The sequence below is a fragment of the Physeter macrocephalus genome, chromosome 20 (genome assembly GCF_002837175.3).
Source record: "Physeter macrocephalus isolate SW-GA chromosome 20, ASM283717v5, whole genome shotgun sequence".
In the NCBI taxonomy this organism is placed as follows: Eukaryota; Metazoa; Chordata; class Mammalia; order Artiodactyla; family Physeteridae; genus Physeter; species Physeter macrocephalus.
In genome coordinates this window covers 84,754,038-84,778,452 of record NC_041233.1, presented here as the reverse complement: position 1 = coordinate 84,778,452, position 24,415 = coordinate 84,754,038, and the positions used below count along the sequence as shown (strand labels likewise).

Below are 24,415 nucleotides of genomic sequence, written 5' to 3'. Positions count from 1 at the left end.
AAGAGGGAGGGGATATGGGGACATATGTGTACGTATAGCTGATTCACTTTGTTATACAGCAGAGACTAACACACCATTGTAAAGCAATTATACTCCAATAAAGATGTTAAAAAAAAAACTAACAACAACAACAAAAAACCTTAAAAACATGACTCTCTACGAGGGTGGCGTCCTTGAGAAGCAGCCAGATGTCTGATGGCAGAGGAGTGAATGAACGATGGAAGAAGACATGAAGGAACACCAGGCGGCCACTGAGAACCACAGAGTGGGCGAGCCAGCACGCTAGCTGCATGCTTTAGGTGGGAAACCCACAGGAACACAGAATGCGCACTGGTGTGTTGCTGTCCATCATGCTCACATCTCTGCATGTGTGCAAAGAAAAGCTCTCAGTGGATATAAGCCAAGATGCTCAGGCAGCCTTTTCTGAGTGATAGAATAAGTGATTTTCATTTTCTTTCTTTGTTCTCCGAGTTTTTGAATGTGTATTATGTTGTAAGCAGAATAAGATCAATAAAGGTTGCTTTCCAAAAGATTTGCCAGAGAACCAGTTTTACAAAGAGCAGCTCTGGTTTTCAGATGAGTGTGGAGGAGACGAGGGGTTTCCAGAGGAGGCAGGTGGCCCCTCCTGCAGGACCCTCTGTGCAGCAGCTCCAGCTCCTCCCAAACCGCAGCCTGCACCGTGCACTGAGCCACACCCCCAGCTGCGACCTCAGGAGCACGGGGACCTGCAGCGGCATCGGTGGTATCGCCAGTGCACTTCACTCCCAAGATGCCTAATCAGTACCCTCCAAGTGGACTGAGAGGGCTGGGCGCCCTCGGGGAAGAGCTCAGCACTCAGCTCGGAATGGGGATGCAGCCAGGGTGCCGGGGCTAGGCGAAGGGAAAGCCATGCTGAGAAAGGGGAGGTGCATCCTTCCCGAAGTCCCAGCCCTCTCTGACTGCTGGGCTGACACCCTTACTCTGCTCAGACCCTCACCTCACTTCCTGCCAGCTCACTCTTTCCTCCAACCCCAGGGACACCCCCACCGCACACCTTCCCCCATCCCAGGCCCCCGGGAGGTCCAGCGGGCACCAGCAAGCCAAGCTGGCCAACTCTTGGGAGCCAGTGGGCAGGCCCTGAACATGCAGAGGGGTGCAGGGTGGGCTCAGACGTCCAGGAAACCCGTCTGTCCCCCAAGGCTCTGTCAGGAGTTGCTCCAGAACCTGGTGACTTGCCCTCCTCACTCCACTTCGCCCCAGAGGCCCTGTCCAGCCTCTCTGCACATTACCCTGATCGTCTCCCTCATCAGGGCTTCCTGTCCAAGAGAGACCTTCACATTCACCTTCTCCAGCCTCATGGTCCTTGAGACCACAAGCGGCATCTCTCCTACAGGCCAGGGGAGTGGGGCGCAGGGGAAGGGCTGGGAGGTGAGAGGCAGTGCTCAGAGAGACTCCAAGGGCCCAGCACCAGAGGTGGCCGCAACAGGCTGGCCAGACCCTGAGGGCAAACATGGAGGAGTAGGTGGTAATCGATGGCAGCGCTGGACGGACCCTGCAGAGGAGGGAATCACAGGCGAATCAAACCTGGTCTTTCCCAGGACGCTGAGATGGGAGAGTGGGAGTACAGAAAGATCCAGATATGGATGGGTCTGGTCATTTGCAAATGGATACCAGATCCACACAGGGAAGAGGATGCAGGGAAACTTATTTCCCAGAGAGAATGTGGGCATGGGGGTTGTGGTCAGGGAGGTGTGGTCACAACGGGCTTGGTGGGGGCATCAGGGCAGGACAGCTGTGAGTGTTGCGGACACACAATACCTGAGCCAGGTCGAGCACTGTCTGCAGATGAAAGGACGGGTGGCCAGGAGCTGGTGCATCAGGGACTGCCCCCCCCACACGCGCACACCAGGAGAATTGTGCGGGCAAGAGGCCGTGGGTGAAGACAGCTGAAGACCCTCAGAGCCCACCTCGGACCAGGGCAAGGCAGAGAGAGGACCAGAAACAGAACCTGGACCATGGTGGGCGTCTGAGGAATGTCTGAGATGAATTATGGATGAAAGATTTAACAACTCTCTTTAAGAAACGAAGAAAATGAAAGCCCCCGGGCACACTGGCCTCTCCCCCCTCCCGGTCTCGCTGATATCCCCCCGTGGTCGGCTCGCGGTCAGCACGTCCCAGGCCAGAGGCCGCCAGGGTCCTCCTTCCCAGACTGAGCTGTGAGGAGCCCTGCCTGTGCTGAAGGAGAGAGACACACATTGGGGACCCCCAGCAATTCCTTAGAGCCCCCAGGACTTCTGGGCCCTGGCTTCTTGCTGCACCGCAAGGCCGCAGGGTCAGACAAGGACCGGGCGGCAGGCGGGGGGGCGTCTCCTCCCACCTGGCTGCTCGGCCCCTGCCGCCACCGCAGACAAGGCACTGGAGGGACTGCACGGCCGCGGAAAGAAACCCAAATAAAATTCCGGGACCCTCGCGAAACTCCAAGTCTACCCGTGAGAGGACTCCAGTCTAAGGAACAACTTGGAAGGGACGACCAAGTATCCTAACGCCAAGCGTGCGACAGGAGTGAGGGTCACGGGCACACGGAGGGTGGCTCTCAGGGTCTTAGACGTAGGGGCTGGCTGGAGCAGAGCCCTGGGCGTAGGAGCAGTACAGCAGGAAAAGCGCCAGGGACGCCAAGGCGCAGAGGTGCACACCCGTGGCGTTCGGGGGGCCCCGTCCTCCGCATCCCCCTCCTCGGGGCCATACTCGGGCTCCCAGCACCGTCACGCTCCTCTTCCAGCACCAGGGCCCGGGACGCTCGAGGCCCCTCATCTTTCTCCCCCACGGGGACGACTCCAATGTCCTCATACACACCTTCCGAGGGCAGATTCCCCAACGTTTCGGAACCTGCAAAGGCCACGCCAGAACCTTTTAGCAGAGACGCCCCCAACGGTTTAAGCCCGCCTGCAGCGCCCCTGTGGGGTGTCTCATGCATGCCAGGACCCTCTGGACCCCGGGCATCTCTGCCACGGTTCCCCACGGAGAGCAATGTCCGCCACCAGTGGCCACATGCTGCACACCAGGTCCTGGGTGGGAGACGGCCCCAGCTACACAGACAACAGAGGGATCCGGATACACCTGGAGCCCTGTTCTCCCACCCAGGCAACCCCGGGACGGCAGATTTTCCCATCCGGCCCCTCTCAGAAGCAGAGCAGGGCCCAGCGTCCCCTGTCACCAACAACTCATGGGTCTACTTCATAGGAAGCCACCATAGGCCGAGGGAGGGGCAGGGACAGAGAGGACTTGCATGGGCTAGGGTCTCAGAGCCCCCCCACCAGCCTCCCCCGCCCCAGGGCCCGGTGTTAACCCCACCCACCATGCCCACCTACCCCCGCAGGCTCCTCTGCCCCGGAACCACTGTGCCCCCAGGACCAGCGAGAGGACAACCAGGAGCGTGCCGAGGACCAGGCTGAAGGTCACGGGCAGAGTCCGGCCTTCAGGGCAGCTAGAGGGGCCAGAGGACGGCCTGTAGGAACAGTGAGAGATGGGGTCTTCCCTGTTCGCCTGCGCTGCCTGCGGTGTTGTGGCCTTGGGCTGGGCCACCTGAGCCTCTCAGGAGGCGGAGGGGCGCCCAGAGGAGACAGGGCCCTGTGCTTCTCCCCGCCCAGGGATGGCCCCGAGGTCACAGGGCTGAAGCCAGGAGGGTGTCGGGAGGGAGGGGCCAGGAGGGCAGCTCCTAGGGTCCTGACTGCTTTGGACTCAGAGCCAGTATCTAAGAAGACACAGTGTACCGGAGCCGACCGCCCCCCGGCCCCAGTCGGCAAGGGAAAGGCCCAGAGCAGTGGCCTGGCAGGGCCTGGGCTTGCTGTCCCCCCCTGGGATCTCCACCCGCCTGGTACAGGGGGACCCTCAGAGAAGGGCATCTCCAGCACGGCGGTCCTGGGCTTCCTGACCTCTGCCCAGCAGCCAGGGGAGGGGCTGACTGAGGCATGGCATCCACAGGAGACTCCAGGGCACCCCTGGGGCAGAGCCCCCCGCAGGGCCCCTCTGGGTGGGGCGGGACAGGAGGACAGGAGCTGAGGCCTGAGGAGGCACACACGTACCTGATGCTGGGGGCAGGGTTAGGGACCCTCTGTCACCTGCAGGAGAAATGGGCCGGATCCGAGTGCCAGACTCGGCTGAAGGCAGCCCAGACCTTCACGCAGCCCCTCGGAGCAGCATCCCAGCCCCTCAGCCTGAGATAGAGCTCATGAAGGCAGCCTGTGCCCCAGCGCCCAGAGGGACTGGCGCCGGACAGCATCAGGGCCGGGTTCTGGAGCACCCAGGGTGGAGGGACCTCCAAAGGAACCAACCTGGCACCCATCCCCGGCGTGAGGATGTAGTAAGTCATGTAGTAAGTAGAGTATAATATCACCACAGAGTAGAGTATGAGACAACCCTCTAAAATTATGTCACAGGGCCTGTAATTCACCAAGAAAAATACATATATGGGGATAAATCGAGGAATTTGGATATGAATTGCATCTGACAGGACCATAACTAATTAAAACAAACTTTAAAAAACAGCAGAAGGAACTACATCTGTGATAGATTACAAAAGGGGCCACTAAGATCCCTGCCTGTATCCATGCCTCCGGCACTGAGTCTATTTCCCAGCCTTGCATCTGGGCCGGCCTTGGGACTTCGGCCAACCAAATGAGTGGGGTGAGAGTGACCAGTGGCTTCCACGCCTGGGCCTCAAGAGTGCCTTGCCTGCCTCTTCTCCCACCTTTGGAACCCTGCTGCCAGGCTGAATCGTGACGACACAGCATCCCCACCCCACCAACAGCCAGTCGCCCAGCAGAGGCCTGTCAGCCAGCAAGTGCCCGCAGCACAGAGGAAGGAGCAACTTCAAGGAAACTGAAAACAGAGTGGAAGTTAAAATGTACATCTAGGAACAGGAAGACCAGAAGTGACAGCAAAACAAAGCAGCCATGTGGACAGCACCTAGAGATGCCTTCTCAGGAAGCATGAGAAAAGAGCAGAGCCCCCCCGCCCCGCCCCTGCCCCCAATAAATTAAAAGGATGGGGAAGAGCCAAAATAATGAGCCTGTTACTAAAAAAAGAAATATGATGATTGAAATAGACACAGTCATCTAAGACAGCTGAGAAAGTTGAAGAAAACTTTCCTAAAGCAAAAACAGGAGCCAAAATCAATAAGAGGCCACACTGGGCTGCCCACCTCGCCCCGAGGGCCGCCTGGAGATGCCAGAGGAGGCAGGACTGGCCAGACGCCCCCAGCATGTGACGAAATCCCGTCATCAAGAATAATCACACCCAGACAAGATCCACCGAAAAAGCCTCAGATACGTATGAGCTGAAACACCAGCAACCGTCGTGCACTGCCTTAAAAATACTCCGGAAAAAGTCACCCAGCGCACTAAAATATGGATCAAAATTAAGAATTCAAGACAGGGAACCCTCAAGAGCAGATGTGAGATGAGCTTGTGAGGAGGCGAGAAAGCGCCCAGGCAGTGCTCTGCCCCTGGACCACAGCAACAGGCGAGCAGACCCAGTCACACCCCAGGCCCCCGACCCCCAGCGCCGCGCAGAGGAGGGTGTTAGTCACGCAGCATCCCTGCAGCAAGAGGGCACTGAAGCAGCGAAGTGAGAAGTCTCCCAAACCAGGAAGGGAACAGCCCTGGAGAGACCCGTGGAACCCGAGGGAAGCGCGTGGGCATTATTTTACGCACTCACACAGCGCTGCCACTGGAAACCCAGCCGCGCTGGGAGGGCACTCAGGTCTCAGCACCCACCTTGTGCCCGCAGTCGTTCCGGCCCCAACCCCCCGACGGGCGCCGCCACAGCGCAGACTCGTGGCCCTCAGCTCGTCCATCCAGATGCGCGCGGCCCCTGGGGCGCTGAGCGTGGCCCCAGCCCAGCTGCCGGCGGACCACGTGGGCGTCCCCAGGTCCCAGCCGTCACCACACAAGGTGCCCCACGCGCCCCCCTGAAGCACCTCCACGCGCATGAGCCCCGAGCCCCGGCCGAAGTGGGCGCCCCGGCTGTGGACACGGCCACGCCACACTGCAGCTCCCGGCACACCACGCGGGCCGTGGGCAGGTCCAGGTCGGCGTCGCAGACACGGCCCCAGGTCAGGCCGCGCCTCACCTCCAGGCGCCCAGCGCAGGGGTGGTCGCCGCCCGCCAGCCGGGCCTCCGTGTGTCCTGGGGGAGGAGACAAACCCTGGTAGGGACAGGTGTCTCAGGTAACAGCTCAGCCTGGAGCCCCACCCGTGGACCCTGAGAGGCGCCAGCCAGAGTGGACCATCTGCACCCAGCAGTGGGTCTGCCAATCAGTGGGCAGGAACTGATGGCCGGAGGCCCGCTGGGTCCCCACCCAGAGCAGAGCTCACAGGGGCCACACAACGTCTGCCTGCCCAGGCGGTGGCATCAAGGCCCTCCAGGTCGCAGAGGCAAGGTCAAATCACCCTTCAGGCCACAGAGCACTGCCCCCTTAGGGCACCAAGGAGAGCGGACAGTTTACCTCATTTTCACCCAGAAAATAGCCAGGATGTAAGAGGCCCGATTCACTCTCACAGACTAGAGACGCGGCTGAGAAGGAAACTCACTACCCAACCCTGACTTGCGTTAAGACACACAACAGTCACAGCCAGAACAGCACAGACGCCGCAGACCACCAGGGCCCCAGCCGCCCGGGGCTTCGGAGCCCACACTTCAGGGTCCTGCACACCTGGAGCTGCTGGTGAGGCACCTGCTGTGAGCGCCCACCCCACCCCGTGCTGTGCCCTCAGAACCTCTAGGTCTCTGTCCAAAGTGGGCGTGAGCTACAGAGAGTCAGGCCTTCGGGAGACCCTCGCAGGGCGCCACCCCGCTGCTGCCGCCCTCCCCTCCCACCCGCTCCCTGCTGTCCCTGAACCCCCACAGCGTGGAGGAACGGCCTCACCTGAGCAGATCACCTGGGCATCTCGCCCCAAGTCACAGCCACTGCGGAACTTGTTGTTCAGTCTGCAGTTCCGGATGGTCTGCTCGGTGCCCCCGCAGGTCATGTACTTCCTGGCGACGCCCCCATCTCGGCGGGGGGCCTGCAGCGCCGGGCCGCACCCCAGCTCCCAGCAGAACACCGTGGCCTCCTCCTGGTGCAGGCCGCAGAGGCAGTCGACCCCGTTCACATTCCTGATTCCGGGGAGCCCCGCACAGGGGCTTTGGCCCTTCACCAGCCGGACCTCCCGGAAAGTGCCGTCTGCAAAGCACACGCAGCACTGCGCACTGCGCAGGCTCTGTCAGCCGTGCGGCCTCGGTGACCAGCCATGCCCGCCAGGCGCCCGCCCTGGGCCCGGGCCCGCCCTGCGCCTCCCCTGAGGGGGTCAGCGCTGGGCATGTTCAGAGGCCCTGCCTGGGTTAGCGCCCTCTAGAACATCCTGACTGGTTTTTCAACACAAGCACTTGCATCCCTGCTTTGCTCTGGGGCCCACAGACCACGCTGCGGGTCAGCTCAGAGACAGGACGTAAAGCGCCCAGACACAGCTGAAGACCCTTCAGACCTCCAGGGAAAGCGTTTGCGTTGGCAACAGTGATGAGATGCCTGCGCGGCCGCTGGGGCCCCACCCCTCTGCCTGCTTCTCCACCCCCTCACCGCTCTCCTACCTGCTGGTTCGTTCCCTCTCAGTCTCTCCCCGGACAGCAGACCCCATGCAGCAGGGTTTTGTACAGTTTACTCACAGCTACGTCCCAGTACCCAGAGCACTGCTTCGTAAATAAGGTATTTGTTGCGCGAGTAAACAGGACTCCTAACACAGGAGGAATGGAGAGATGAGAGTTGGCCTGTCTTAAGGGGTCAGATGGTTCTGGGGTCCCCACCAGACAGCCCCACCCCCGGCCCGTGACTTACTGGAACACAGAGCGACCACACCCACTCTTAGGGGCACTGGCTCCGCGCCCACGCCCCCAGGCTGCAGCCCCAGAGAGAGGACTCATCGCCCCTGCAGGACACGTTGTGGAGCCAGGGCCGCACCACCTCTCCAGGCAGCGGGACGTATTTGGGGGCGCGCACGGCACAGCCGCAGCCCGGCTGCCTGCAGACCACAGACGCTTCATCCAGCGTCCACTCCTGGTTCCACACGTGTCCCCACTCCCCTGCGCGCCAGACCAGCAGCACCCCGTCACGCGGACCGTGCCTGTAGGCCAGCCTCAGGTCGCCGGGTCCACCTGCAGATGGAACAGGCCAGGGGCAGGGGTCGGCCACAGCAGCGGGTGGGTGGCGAGGATGCCTGTGTTTGCCTGCTCCGAGGCCTCAGCGCAAAGCCAGGCACCCCAACCCCCGGCAGGGCGGCCCAGAAGGGTGATGGGGTGGGGTCCCTGTGTGCCCTGTACAGCCCTGAGTGTCCTCCCCTACCCTCCTCGGCCCACTGGAGCCCTCCTGTCGTGGGTGACCTCACCTCCCAGGCATGGAAGTCCCCTTGTTCTCCTCTGCCTGAAGCTGCGGGCTCCTCCTACCACCCACCCCAGCCTCCAGCCAAAGGTCATTTCCCAGCTTCCACCAGAGGCCCTGCAGCCCCTCGTCTTCCTCGCTCACTCCTACCCCACCCCCCTGGCTGCCCACCACCCATCCAGCTCCCTTTCCTCGGAGCCACCTCCTGGGTCTCTGAGGGTCTCAGCTGCCCCCTGACCTTCCCGTCTCAAGGGGACGACCAGGGACGCATCCCCCTAACCACATCCCTTCTAGGCTTCTGCACCTGGGTCTTTCCTACACAGCCCCGGGCAAGCCCCACCTCATCACAGCCCCTGGACCCTCTGTCCTCGCCACCGCATCCTGGGCTGAGGCAGGGGAAATAAAACAGCCTCCACGGGGACAGGTATGTCCCAGCCTGGACCACCCCAGACCACCTCCAGGGCCTGTCCTGGACTCATGGGGGGAGGAGAGAGAGGGAAGACCCCTACCCCCCCAGGACAGAGGAAGGCACATTCCTCGCACCTCCCGCCCAGGATGCCCTCATCCATCACTGCCGCCCCTCCCCCCAAACCCCCTCATCCCCCCACCCCTTCTTCTCTGGACATAAATGTGCGCGGCATCTGCCATTTTAACACAAAACAGGACCCCTCCCACCAGCCCGCATCACTGTCTTCTTCAGAACTCAGCCCTTCACGCCCTCCATCATCACCACCCAGATCCTCACCCCGACCCCAATGCACCCCTTGTGTCCAGCTTGTGGTCACCTCCTTGCTGGACCCTGGATCAACCTGCCCAGTGACATTTCCTTCCATCAGCTTCCAAAGCACTGCAAGCTGCTACTCTCGCCTGTCCCGCCCCCAGCCCCAACACTCACTGGCATGTGTACGAACACAATTGCTCACACTTTTCTCTCACACGCATACCCGCCCACGCTCCACATTCACACACTCACCCACTCATCACGGCGCCCATGCCACCACATGAAGATCCCCGGGGCTCACTCTCACCTCCAGCCTCTCCACGCGGTTCCTCTGTCAGGACCCCTCTCTACAGCTTCCTGCCCGTGACTTAGCCTCTTGGCTTCTGGACCCAGCTGCGCCCCCCACCCACCCCCACCCTGATGTGGCATCTCTGGGACTGTGACTCTCCTCTAGGGCCCAGCACCAAGCTCTGTGCTCACCCTCACGGCCAGGTGCTGCCAGCTTTCACACTCCCCCACCGAACACCTGCCCTGCCCCAGGGGAAGGAGAGGGGGCAGCCCCCCTGCAGAATCCATCAGCACCCCCTATCGATCTGGGTCGTTGGGACTAGTTGCTGGCCGTATCCCCTCATTCCATCTTGGCTCTGGCCCAGCCCTGCACTGTGGACTCCAAGAGGTGGGGCTGGGAGCTCTGGGCTCACCCCGGCGCTGAACCTGTTCAATCAATGTAGGGACAAGCGTCTCCAGGGGTCTGCATTTGGAGCCCACGTACCCTCCTGCCCTAGGATGTGCCCCCGCTTTTGGCTGAGCAAGACCCCGGCAGACAGCTGGTCACAACAGGGGGTACTCATACCCCAGGGCTTCAGCGTCTATGAAGGTTCCATGGATGAAGGAAGGAGAAACTTACCAGTGGGGACTGGCCTGACAGTGAAGAGAAGGATGCCGGGCTCCAAGGCCCAGAGAGCTGCCCTCGTGGCCCCGCGGTCTCAGGAACTCAGCCAGCTCCCACCACTCAGCTGGGGCAAAGGTAGAGGTCATGGTCCAGAGCCAAATATACAGAAGCAGAGCTGCCAGTGGTCTCCCGGGACAAATGGGACAGCAAGGGCCTTTCCAGAGCGTATCCGTGGCTCTGTCTCTCCGTCTGGGAGCTGAGCAGCCAATGGCCTTGGCGGCCCTGAGCGCCGCCAGACATGAGCGAGGGGCCCAGGCTGTGGGTTTCCTCCTGGCTGATAACTGCTGACGGGTAGCTTCACTCAGACCCCACAGTCAGGCAGGTGGTCCGATCTGCCCATAGCCACAGCAGCAGCGAAGCCCTGCCCTCCACCCAGGCCATTGGCTTCAGATCCCCACTGTGGGTGGTGACACAGTGACACCAGACATCATGGGGACCAGCAGGGAAGATGTAGGAGCCCCACAGCACAGAAGAACAAGACAGGCCAGGACAGCTTTGCATGGGCTCTGAGATCTAAACTATCATTGCAACTAAAGCCATGAAAGAAGCCCAGAACCTACACCCTGAACCTAAAAAGGGTGACCACCTGCTGAAATAGAAGATTTAAATAGAATCAAGAGTCTCCTGACATCACAACCAGTATGCCCAGGATACAACTGAAAATTACTCACCATGTGAAGAACCAGGGAAACCATACTTTGATGGTGAAAGACAATCAGCTGATGGTGATACCAAGAATTAGATGTCGAAGTTATCTGACAAGGATTTCAAAACAGCCATCATAAAAATGCTTCTAGTCTAAATTGCAAATTCTTTTTAAACAACTGAAAAAAATTCTCACAAAGAAACAGCAGTTATAAAAATGAACAAGTGGTGAGGATGTGGAGAAACTGAAACACTCATATTTTGCTGGTCGGATTGGAAAATAGTGTGACCACTTTGGAAAACAGTCTAGCAGTTCTTCTAGGAAAACAGTCTAGCAGTTCTTCTAAATGTTAAACAGAGAGGTACCCTATGACCCAGAAATTCTGTATATCAAAGAGAAATGAAAAGTTATGTCTAAGATAAGCAACAAGGATATATTGTACAGATCAGGGAATTACAGCCATTATCTTGTAATAATTTATAATGGAGTATAATCTGCAAAAATACTGAATCACTATACTGTACACCTGAAACTAACATAATATTGTAAATCTACTGTACTTAAATTTTTAAAAGTTATGTCCACATTAAAACCTGTACATAAATGTTCATAGTAGCATTATTCATAATAGAAAAACTAGAAACAACCTAAATGTACATCAGTTGATGAATGGATAAACAAAATGTGGTACATCCATACCATGAAATATTATCCAGCCATGAATAATAGGCATGGAGTACTGGGACTTCCCTGGTGGTCCAGCGGCTAAAACTTCACACTCCCAATGCAGGGGGACCAGGTTTGATCCCTGGTCAGGGAACTATATCCCACATGCACGCCGCAACTAAGAGTTTGAATGCCACAACTAAAAGATCCCGCATGCCACAACTAAAAGATCCCTCATGCCACAACTAAAGATCCTGCATGCCACAGCTAAAGATCTTGCATGCCACAACTAAGACCCAGCACAGCCAAATAAATAAATAAATAAATGGTTTTTTTAAAAAGAAAGGCATGGAGTACTGATGAACACTGCAGTGGGAGGAACCTTGAAAACATCATGCTGAGCGAAATAAGTCAGCCACAAAAGACCACATACATGATTCTATTTATATGAAGTGTCCAGAATAGGCAAATCCATAGAATAGAAAGTGGGTTGGTTGTTGCCAGGGGCTGGAAAGATGAGGAAGTGGAAAATATCATTGATGGGGACAGGATTTCCTTTGAGGGATCATGAAAATGTTCTGAAATTAACCAGTGGCTATTGTTGCATGATTCTGAATACACTAAAAACCACTGGATTATACACTTTTAAAGGATGCATTTGTGGTATATGAATTGTATCTCAATAAAGCTGTTATATTTTTTATCTTTTTTTTTTAAAGAACCAAATGGAAATTATAGAACTGAAAATACAATGTGAAATTTTTTTTAGAAACTCACTTAGTGGACTCAATAGTAGAATGGACACAACAAATGATAGCATCAGTGAACTTGAAGACTAATAAATAGAATTTACTCAGTGTAAACAACAGAGAAAAATGGGAAAAAATTAATAGAGACTCAGAGAGCTCTGGGACAATAAAGATCTAACATTTCTATCATTGGAGAGCTGGGAAGGAGAGGAAAGAGGGTGTGAGGCTAAAGAAAGAATTTGAAGAAATAATGGCTGAAAACGTCACAAATTTGATGGAAGACATAAACTTACAGGTTCAAGAAACTGAGTAAACCCCAAATAGGATAAACTCAAAGAAATTCACATGAAAACACATCGTAATTAAATTTTTGAAAACTAAGGACAAAGAAAAAAAATTCTAAAAACAGCCAGAGAAAAATGATTCATTATCTACAAAGGAAAACCAATTTGAATGAAAGCAGATTTCTCATCTGAATGGAGGCCAGTAGGTAGTGGAACGACAGTATTTAAGTGCTAAAAGAAAAGATGCACCTTGCCTAAGTCCTATATCTGTGAAACTATACTACAGAAATTCAGGAGAAATAAAGACATCTTCAAATGAAGGAAAACTAGGATAATTTGTCGTTAGCAGACCTACCCCTAAATAATGGCTAAAGAAAACCCTCCAAACAGAAGGAAAATGATAATAGTAAGATGGGGCTTTCTGAAAGGAAAGAAGAACAATGAAATGGGTAAAAGTAGAAGTGAACATAATAGACTATCTTTCACTTCATGAGTTTCTTTAATCATATTTTATGATTGAAGCAAAAGTTATAACATATGAAGTGGTGCTTAATGTACATAGAGAAAATACTTAGGAAATTATATTTTTAAACCAGGAGGGTAAAGGAACCTAAATGTAAGTAAGGTTTCTATATTTCACTTTAAGTGGTAAAATGTCAACATCTGTAAGTGGTGATAAGTTACTTATGTGTATAATAGCTAGAGCAACCAATAAGAAAACTATATAAAACTCAGGGGGCTATATCAAGATGGTGGAGTAAGAGGATGTGGATCTCACCTCCCTCCAGGAATACATCAAAAATACATCTAAATGTGGAACAATTCTCACTGAAAACTGACTGGAAACAGAAAGACTCCTGTACAACGAAAGCTGTAAGAAAGATGCACACATATTCAAGCATTTTTTCTGACCACAACTGTATGAAACTAGAAATCAGCTGTAGAAAGAAAATGGGAAAAAAACAAACATGTGGAGACTAAACGACATGCTACTAGAAAACCAATGGGTCAATGGAGAAATCAAAGAGGAAATCAGAAAACACCTAGAGACAAATGAAAATGGAAGAACAACACTACAAAATCTATGGGATGTATCAATATATTTTATGTCTCTGTCTCTTGAGGCTAAAGAAATAAGAGCAAAAATAAACAAATGGAACCTAGTTTTTTAAAAAGCTTTTGAACAGAAAAATAAACCATAACTAAAAGAAAAGGCAACTTTTGGAATGGGAGAAAATATTTGCAAATGATATGACCAACAAGGGGTTAATATCCAAACTAAACATACAGCTCATACAACTCAGTATTTAAAAAAAACAACCTGGGAATTCCCTGGTGGTCCAGTGGTTAGGACTCAGCGCTTTCACTGCTGAGGCCTAGGTTCGATCCCTAGTCAGGAAACTAAGATCCTACAAGATGCGAGGCATGGCCAAAAACAAAAACACCCAAACAAACAAACAAACAACCCAATCAAAAAATGGGCAGAGGACCTGAATAGACATTTTTCCGAAGAAGACATACAGATAGATGGCTAACAGGCACAGGAAAAGATGCTCAGTGTTGCTAATTATTAGAGAAATGCAAATCAAAACAAGGAGATATCAACTCACACCTGTCAGAATGGCTATCAAAATGTCTACAAGTAACAGATGTTGGAGAGGATGTGAAGAAAAGGGAACCTGTGTACACTGTTGGTAGGAATGTAAATTGGTGCAGCCTCTAAGGAAAGCAGTATGGAGGTTCCTCAAAAAAGTAAAACTACCATATGATCCAGAAATTCCATTTTTGGGCATATATCCAGAAAAAATAAAAACACTAATTTGAAAAGATACATGCTCCCCAATGTGCATAGCAGCACTATTTACAATAGCCAAGATATGGAGCGCCCATCAACAGACTAATGGATAAAGAAGATGTGAGATATATATATATATATATATATATATATATATACACACAATGGAATATCACTCAGCCATAAAAAAGAATGAACTTCATGTGACTTCCCTGGCAGTCCAGTGGTTAAGACTCCACACTTCCAATGCAAGGGGCATGGGTTTTATCCCTGATCGGGGAACTAGGATCCCACATGCCAGACAGCATGGCCAAGAAAATATTTTTTTAAAAAAGAAAAAGAAATTCTGCCATTTACAGCAATATAGATGGACCTAGAGGATATTATGCTTAGTTAAATAAGTCAGAGAGAGAAAGACAAATACTGTATGATATCACTTACATATGGAATCTAAAAAATAATACAAGTTAATGTATATGCAAAACAGAAACAGACTCACAGATGTAGAAAAAAAACCCAATGGTTACCAAAGGAGAGAGGGAGGAGAGAGATGAAAATTAGGGGTATGGAATTAAGAGATACAAACTACTATGTATAAAATAGATAAGCAACAAGGATAGCTTTATAGCATGGGGAATTATAGCCATTTTCTTGTAATATCTTTTAATGTAGTATAATCCATAAAAGTACTGAATCACTATACTGCACCCCTGAAACTAATATAATATCGTAAATCAACTATACTTCAATTAAAAAGGAAAAAAATAAAATTATTCAAAACTCAAAAACATTATAAATACATCAAAAATGGAACTTTAAAAATGTTCACATAACTCTCAAGGAAACAATTTTTTAAAAAGAAATAGAGGCATGAGAAACAGTGGGAACAAATAGAAAACAAAAAATAAGATGGCAGACTTAAGGCCTAACATGTCAATAATACATTAAATGTAAATGTCTAAATTCACAAATCAAAAGACAGATATTGATAGAGTGAATACAAAACAAAACAAACAAACCAAAAAACCAAACAAACAAACCAAAAAAAAAGACCCAAATATGTGTTGTTTACATGAAGCTCCCTTGAAACATGACATAGGTTGGTTGAAAATAAAAGGATAGAAAAAGATCTCCCGTGTAAACATTAATCAAGAAAAGCAAGAATGGGTAAATTAATGTCAGAGAAACATTTCAGATAAAAGAAAATTACTAGGGAGAAAGGGGGACATTACATACTGATAAAAAGACCAACCTTCCAAGAAGAGAGAACAATCGTAAATGTGTATGCACCAAACCACGGAGCTTCAAAGTATGTAAAACAAAAAAGGTTATAGCTAAAAGGAGGAATAGACAAATCCACAATTTTAGTTGGAGACTTCAACACCCCATTCACAGCAACTGATAAAACTACTAGACAGAAAATCAACAATGATCTAGAACAACTGAACAACACCATCAAGCAACAGGATCTAGTTGACATTTATAGAAAACGCCATACAATAAGAGTAGAATACACATTTGTTTCATGCACACATGGAACAGTCACCAAAATTGATGATAACGTAGGTCATAAAATAAACCTTGACAAATTTTAAAAGGACTGAGATCATGCAGAGCACATTTTCTGACGACAGTGGAATCAAACAAGAAATAAATACCAGAAATACAACTGAAAAATCTGCAAACATTTGGAAATTAAGCACACTTCTAAGTAATCCATGGATCAAAGATGAAATCTCAAAAGAAAATTTAAAAACACAAAGAGATGAATGAAAATGAAAATACAGCATATCAAAATTTGTGGGATGCAGCTAATAATAAGTAATGCTAAGGTAAATTTATACTGCTAAATGCTTACATAACAGGAAAACTGTCTAATCAATAATCTCAATTCCAACCTCAAAAATCTAGAAAAAGCAAAGTTAAATAAAGCCAAAGTATGCACAAGAAAGAAAATTAGAAAGCTAAAAGCATAAATCAATGAAATTGAAAATAGGAAAACAATAGAGAAGATTAATGAAACAAAAAACCAGTTCTTTGAAAAAATTCAATAAAATTAATAAACCTCTAGAAAAATTGACAAAGATTTTAAAAGAGAAGACACAAATCGGTATCAGGAATTTTAAAAGGTGATATCACAACAGATCCTACAGCCATTAGAAGGATACTAGGGAACTACTAAGAACAATTTTAAGCTCATAAATTTGACAACTTAAAAGAGATGGACACAAACATCGTCCTGCAGAGGAATTTTGTCTAGCAAAAATGAAGTGAAAATAAAACCAAGTGTGTGTGGGAAAAAAAAAGAGTTGGACCAGTTCTTTGAAAATCACAAACTACTAAAACTCAGCCAGGATGAAATAGATAACCTGAATAGTCCCATAACTATTAAGGAAGTTAACCTTTTGTAATCAAAATGCTCCTAAAGCCAAGGTTCTCCATGTTGGCATGGACATTTGCAGATTAGCAAGGGAGGAGGTTAGAATGAGTCATGTAGTGATGGACTAGAATTGGAGACATCAGTAAGATCTCATGTTTAGCTTAATATAGATACAGATGCTTACATATGGAAATATTTATAGATATGTGTATATATCTACAGACATGTGTACAGATACGTGTCAGCTGAGAGGGCCTAGGAGCAAAGACACTCCAGTAGCAAAGAGCACACCTAGGGTCCACATCTAGGTTTCTAATGCCATTATCCAATGAAAGAAACCATAGCTCCTTGGAGAAACGGCTGATTCTAAAACTGCGGTAGAAAAAAATACAAGATGAGCTGGGAGCATCTTTTGGTGCCAAAAAGTAAAGAAGTGATCAAAAACAAATGATAAAAAAAAAAAAAATTTGAAGGAAGTATGCCAAAGGTACACAGGGGAAAGCTGAAAGAACTCCCAAAGGCCAAAGGTGGAACAATGTGAACCACAAAATAAATAAAACAACAATGGATTACAACCCAAAGTGTAAAATAAATATTCCTGAGCCATACCAATATAAATATTGAATCAATCAATCAATAGTAAATAATAAATAAATCAAATGGGGCAGAAGAGGTAAATCTCCCATGCAGAAGAATTCCAAATATTTTTTGTGGATTATGCTTTCAAGCAGGGAGAGCATAATCTCCCTTAAGTGTGGGCCACACATAGTGTCTTCCTTCCAAAGAGTAAAACATAGAATAGAATCGGTGGGGGGAAAGAGTAACCTGACAGTGGAGAAACCTGACAAACACAACCACAGCCAGGTGTTCAAGGTCAATATTGACAGTGACATGTCATGTTGAGGGTATTTGCCCTTAAAGTGATGTGACAAGAAGGGCACTTTACCTCTGTCATCTCCATCCCAATAACCACAATCCAATGAGACAAAGATCAGACAAATTCCAATAAAGGGGCATCCTACAAAATACCTGAGCAGCCCTCCTCACAACGGTCAAGGTCATCAAAAACAAGGAAAGTATAAGAAACTGTCACATCCAGGAGGAGCCTAAGGAGACAGGCCAACTAAGTGTCATGTGGTGGCCTAGATGGGATCCTGGGAGAAAAAGGACATCAGGTAAAAACTAAGGAAATCTGAATAAACTATGGACTTTAGTTTATAATACTGTATCAATATTGTTCCATTAATTGTAGCAAATATACCACACTAATGTAAGATGTTAATAATGATAAAACTGGTGGTGGAATATATGATGACTCACTGTACTATCTTCTCCATTTTTGTGTAAATCTAAAACTGTTCTAAAAAATAAAGTTTGAATACTGCTGAAAAAGAAATGTCTAGGCCCAGATGGTTTCAAAGAGAATTTTACCAAAAATTTAAATAAGAATACACCAATTTCACACAATCTTTTCAAGAAAATAAAAGAAGATGGAACACTTCTCAACTCATTTTATAAGACCAGGATTACCCCGATACTAAATCCAGCCAAAGACAGAAAACTACAGATGAGTAAAAGAAAAAGAAAACTAGAGACCAATATTTCTAATATATTTAAATGCAAAATCTTCAACAAAATTTTATCAAATATAATCCTGTATATAAGAAGACCAATACATTACAACTGAGTGGAATTATCACAAGCATGCAAGGCTGGTTCGATATTTGAAAATCAATCACTGAAATCCACCCACAAAAGGCTAAGAAGACAAATTATATGATCATATCAATGATGCAGAAAAAACATTTGACAAAATTCACACTCCACTCAGGATAAGTAAAAAATCTCAGAAAACTAGGACTAGAAGGGAACTTCCTCAATCTCATAAAGAGCACTTACAGAACACCTACAATTATCATCATACTTAATGGTGAAAGACTGGATGTTTTCCCTCTAGATCGGGAACTATACAAGGACGTTCATTCCCACCACCCTTACTCAACATATTACTGGAAGGTCTAGCCATTGCAATAAGACAATAAAAAGAAATAAAAGCTTACTCATTGGAAAGGATGAAATTTTAAAATGTGGCCCTGTTGTCATTACAAGATGCTCCTCAATCTCAGTAGTACGCCTTATCTTGAAGTTTATCTTATCTGCCATTCATGTGGCCACACCAGCTTTCATATACTTACTATTTGCATGGTATACATTTTTCATCTTTTAATTTTTATCCTATTTGTGTCATTCTATCTAGAGTACATCTCTTGTAAATAGCATGAAACGTGGCCTTGTTTTTTTAGCCATTCCACCATTTAATTAGATTGTTTGGTCCATTTACATTAAATGCAATTATTGACATGGTAGAGTGTAAGTCTGCCATACCGTTGTTTTCTATTTGTCCAGCTACTCTTTGTTCCTCTTCCCTAACTTCTTTTGGGTTGCTTTTTTAGTATTCCATTTTATTTCTATTGACTTTTTAGCTATATTTCTTATAAAATAAGCATCCCAAACCCACGACGGCGTGTCTTGAATTAATATTGTAGTATTTCACATGACCCTTTTATTTCACATCCTATCTGATACTAATTCTGTTAATGATTTTAATAGCAAATACTATATTTTTCAGTTGGAAGATTTTCATTTTTTTTTCTTCTTGTTTATCCATATCTTACTGAAACTCTCCTCTCCTTACACATTATATTCATCTTTTCTTATAAATTATTTAACATATATATATTGTCCCATCCAGTGTAACTTTCATCTCATACATTTGGTTTTCATCTCTAGAAGTTTGTTGTGGATCTTTTATATATCTTCCATGTCTCTGCTTAACTTTTGGGACTAGTAAGTGAGTTGCATGACATGAGATCAATGTACAAAAAATCAACTGTACTTCTATATACTAGCAACAAACAATTTCAAATTAAAACTTGAAAATACCAATTACAATATCACCAAGAATATGAACTACTTAGGAATATACCCAACAAAAGATATGAAAGATCTACACACTGAGAACTACAGATGACCACTGAGGCAAATTAAAGGCCTAAATAAATCAAGAGATGTTCTGTGTCCCTGGACCAGACAAATCAACATTGTTAATACGTCGATTCTCACCAAACTGATCTCTAGATTCAATGTAATCTCATCCAAAGCCTCCAGAAAACTTGTCTGTAGAAATTGACAAACTTATCCTAAAACTCATGTGGAAATTCAAAGGACCTAGAAGAGCCAAAAGAACGTTGAAAAAGGGTAACAAATTTGGAGGACTAACACCACCTGATTTCAGATTTATTATAAAGCTACAGAAATCAAGAAAATGTATTGGTGTCAAGACAGACAAACAGACGAATGGAACTGAATAGGGAGACCAGAAATAGATCCACAAATATATGGACAATGGATTTTTATCAAAGCAACTCAGTAGAAAAAAGTGAACTTTGATCCATACCTCATACCATATGCAAATATTAACTCAAAATGCATCATAGACCTAAATGTAAAATCTAAAATTATAAAACTTCTAGAAGAAAACATAGGAGAAAACCTTTGTGACCTGGGATTATGCAAGTATTTCTTAGATATGACCCCAAAATACAAAATATAAAAGAACCAATAGATAAATGGACTACATCAAAAGTTAAAACTTTTCTTTGAAATAGAACAAAAAGACAAACTACAGACCAAGAGGAAATATTTGAAAAGTATACATCTAATAAAGGACTTATATTCGGAAGATATAATGTACCCTCATACTCAAGGATAAGGAAATCACCCAATGATCTAATAGGCAAATTATTTGAACTTCACCAAAGAAGAGACATGGATGGCAAATAACTCTCTGGGGAATTTCAAATTAAAACAACAATGCAGCCCCTACATGCCTGTCAGAAAGACTGAAATTCAAAGACTGGCCGAGTGTCATCAGTGAGGACGTAGAGCAGCCGGCGCTCACGGTCTGCAACCACCCGGGGAAAGTGTGGCATTTCACAGCGAGTTACACACACCCCACCATGCGATCCCGCCATCTCACTCCTAGGTAGTTACCCAGGAGGAATTAAAGCCTGTGCGTATGAAAAGTCTTGTACAGGAATGTTCATAGCTGCATTATTCACAACAGCCGAAAACTCAAGCAACAAAAATGGCTGTCAACAGGCAAACGTGGCAAATCCATACAATAGAATAAAAGGGGTGAACTACATGGCCACAGGGACATGATCCCATTTACATAAAACTGACTGACAGGGACAGAAAACAGGTCAGTATTGCCTGGAGAGGAGGGGGCGGGGGCGGAGAGGAGGAAGCTCTGGGCTGGTGGAAATGCCTGTTCTCTTGGTCGTGGTGAGGGTTTCCTGGGTGTGCACATACGTCAAAACTGACCAAACTGTACGCTTTACATGTGTGCTATTTGGTGTGTGTCAATTACATCTCAAGAATGCTGTGTTTAAAGAAGGAAAAGCCTCCCACAGAGAAAACCCCAGGCCCAGAACCAACAGAATCAGCAATGTGTGCAAAACATACTAATTATGTCCAAGCTGGCTTTTCTCCAGGAGCGCAAATTTGGTTTAACGTTAGAAAATCACTGTTAACTCCCACATTGAAATACTAAGAGAGAAAAATCACACTGTCATGTTCAGATATGCAAAAAAAGTATGTAACATTCAATATCCATTTGATAATAAATAAATAAGGTAAGACTTTGTAAACTAGAAGTAGGAGGGAATTTCCTTAATCTGATAAGAAGTGTCACCAGAACACAGCTCGCAGCCAACGTCCTACTTTCTGAGATCAAAAACAGGCTACTCTCACCGTTTCTGTCTGACTTTGCCCTGGAGGTCTTAGCCAGCGCAGTTAAGTTAAGAAGAAAACCGTAAGTGTTGGAAACTGTCATTCCCACAGACAAGGCCACTGGGAATGTGAAAATCCAGAAGAATCTACAGATAGGTTAGCAGAACTCAGAAGAAAGTTTATCAGGATAACTGGATAACTTGTCAATAAACAAGTCACTTGTTTTTCTATATGTGAGAATAAACAGAAAATGAATTCTTTTAAATAGATACACTTTATAAAAGCAACAAAAATATTAAATATCTAGCAATTACTCTAATGAAAGAGGTGGAGGCTTTATGAGAAAACTGAGTGACACTGAAGGAAAGTTTAAGGAAGGAAGGAAAGGCACCAAGTTCACAGAAGACTCAGTCTTGCAAAGACGCAAAATTTTCCCGAATTAAACTATTGAAGGAGGGGGACTAGACGACAAAATGATTCTAAAATTTACATGGAAATCCAATGAGTGGGAATAATCATCCAAGTCAACTACAAGCAGCCCTCAGCAGCCCCTTTTGGATGAGCAGTCCGTGGTGGTTGGGGGTCTCCTACAAGGGCCAGCTGGGCAGCGTGGGCTGGAAGCAGAGAGAAGCGTCTAGGAGTAGATTCCCTCCTCCCCGCTCACACCACCAGGCACCTCCAGGGGCCAGTGGCAGGCCTCCGTGCCCAGCTGGCCCTAGTGGGGTGAGGAAGTGAGGGTGCCGGTTACCAAGGGGCAGAGGTGGGAATTTCCATGCTGATGCTGGAGGGAAAAGAGGTGAAGACCCAGGAGCCGAGCTGGATGAGGGCCCTTGAGGTGTGGGGCTGGGGTGGAGAGCTCAGCGCACCCTGGGGGAGGCCAGCCCCGTGGCATCGGCAGGAAGTGCTGGATAAAGATAAGGTCTCTGGGGGAAGCAGGAAGTCCGGCCCCGCCTGTGGCTTGTTTTCCGAGAAGGGGTCGGGGCGGGGGCGGGGGGTAGAGTTTAGGAAGCCTTCCAGGAAGGCAGCTCATGCTGCAGAGCCAGAGATGGGGGCTCTGCAGGGGGTGGGTGAGTGCCAACCCTGGAGGGGGGGCGCGGCGCTCACTGCGGTGGGAGCAGGGGTGCTGTGGGAGTGACCCAAGAAACAGGCAGGCCAAGAGCGGAAGCTGTGGGCCATGGGAAGCCGGGGTGTCAGTGCAGAGGGGCTGACGAGGCGCGGGGTACAGGGCCCTGGGAAGTGGAGGTTGAACCGGCGGCCGTGGGCCAAGAGGGCTGTCCACGGATGCCTGGACTCCCAAGAAGAAAATCTCCAACCGCGCGCCAAAGTCGTCAACAAACAAGCGAGAAGTCCCAGCAGCTCTGCAGCCTGAGACAGCCCGCGCCGAACAGGCCTCCGGGAGAGACATCCGACCCATGAGTCTAGGTGCGCACGCGGTGGTGCCAGGTCCCGGGAAGGCGCAGTGGTGGGGAGACCTGCCCTAGGAGAGCGGACTGGTGGCGTGGGCGGGTGGCCAGGGAGGCTCACATGGGGCCGGAGCCACACCCCCTGGAAGGTTCTAGCGGCCTCTCTGCCACAGGCAGAGCCAGGGGAGGCTGAGGCCACGGTGCTGCAGACAGAGGCCCGCAGGGTGGGCGGCCCAGCACCGGAGCCCACAGCTGCGCTCCTGCGCCCCCAGCTCTGGCCAGGGCTGGGAAGTGGTTTCTACCCGAGCCTCCTCTGCTGCACTGAGCAGCCGCTGGATGGCGAGGGTGTCCACCTGCACCCACATCCTACCTCTGTCACACCGGCTCTGGTCCCACAAGGACAGCGGGGGAGGGCAGGTTTCCCTCTGGGCTCTGATTCCGGCCACTCTGGCTGGCAGAGCTAGTCACAGGACAGGAGGGCCCCTGGGCAGAGGCCTGGGCCTCCCGGGAGGAGCTGAGGCCGTGTGGGTGTCTTGTGCACTGGCCCCTGGGATGGGGGGGAGGGGCCTGGCCCTGTCCTCCTCTGCCTGCCTCTCCCTTCTGTGGGCTCTTTTCCTGTGAGAAGAAAGTGACTGAGGACCGAGGTCAGCCTCCTGTTTAAGACTCAGTTATCCTTTGGAAACATACTCGTGGCCTGGGAGGCGGGTGGTGTGGGCTCCCAGCCTGCCCGGCCCTCGGCCGCTCTCCCTGCGCAGAGGAGACTGTGGTCCCTTGTGCTTTCCCCCAGAAGACCTGACTCCTGCTCCTGTGAAACAGGGACCTCGGAGGAGGCACCTGCTTCTGTCTCGGGCATCGACTGCTGTCTCCCCCCAGACGGGTCTCTATTGTGAAGGGGATCTCTGCAGCCAGGCTCACCCCTTTCGCATCCTCGGAGCTCTATCCTGGGAGGGATGCTCCTGGATGGTCGCAGGCAACGCGACAGTCCTGGGATGGGGTGGTCCGCGGGCCCGGCTTCCCGAGCTGGGTTCAGCTGTCAGCAGGACACACGCTGCAGGAGCCCCTGGTCAGCCTCTGCCTGCCCTGACCCAGCCGAACACGCGTGCAGAACCTGAGTCCCTCCAAGCGCTCAGGACCAGGTACGGAGCCGCGTCTGCCAGGCCCCTGCCCCAGGCAACTATCGGGCACCCCGTGACAGGTGAGCAGAGCGTGGGCAGGGCTGGACTTGAACCCAGCTCCACCGCCTGAGACGGCGTCAGTCTTAGCACAGGAGGAGCTGAGGGGGTGTGTGCCTGTGTTCCCGCGTCCGAGCGCGTGCCTGTGTGCGCCATTCCCGCAGCAATGGGCAGAGAGCCGGCCAGGGCTGTCGGTAGCCGGGTATGTGTCTTGGCTGGCGCCCGTGTGAAGGGCAGCGTGTCTGTGGTATGGGGTTTAGCCTTGTGTCAGAGCCGTGTTTGTCCATGTGCTTCTGTGCAGGTGGCGTATGGACGGGGACGTCTGAGTGTCTCTCTGGGGCACGGGCACCGCCGTCTCTGTGTCTTTGTCTGCCTGGGGGTGTGGTGTCCACGTGAATGCCTGCTCTGCGCGGGGGCCTGTGGGCTGGGTGCGGAGGGTGCAGGCACCTGTGAGTGAATCTGAGT

General features: G+C 49.6%; 1 protein-coding gene and 1 non-coding gene across 2 annotated transcripts in view; one reads left to right on the top strand and one right to left on the bottom strand.

The window, feature by feature from the left end:
- SCART1 (scavenger receptor family member expressed on T cells 1) overlaps nt 1-23,143 on the bottom strand; it is a 29,038-nt gene extending 5,895 nt beyond the window's left edge. The window contains 9 exon segments of the mRNA XM_055081439.1: nt 1,269-1,366; nt 2,725-2,865; nt 3,348-3,463; nt 5,754-6,003; nt 6,006-6,164; nt 6,904-7,200; nt 7,849-7,869; nt 7,872-8,165; nt 23,029-23,143. Coding sequence (XP_054937414.1) covers nt 1,269-1,366; nt 2,725-2,865; nt 3,348-3,463; nt 5,754-6,003; nt 6,006-6,164; nt 6,904-7,200; nt 7,849-7,869; nt 7,872-8,165; nt 23,029-23,143 — 1,491 coding nt within the window.
- Nucleotides 13,736-13,807, top strand: TRNAE-UUC (transfer RNA glutamic acid (anticodon UUC)). Its single transcript has one exon. It is a non-coding gene; the product is annotated as a tRNA-Glu (tRNA).
- Nucleotides 23,144-24,415: the final 1,272 nt, after the last annotated feature.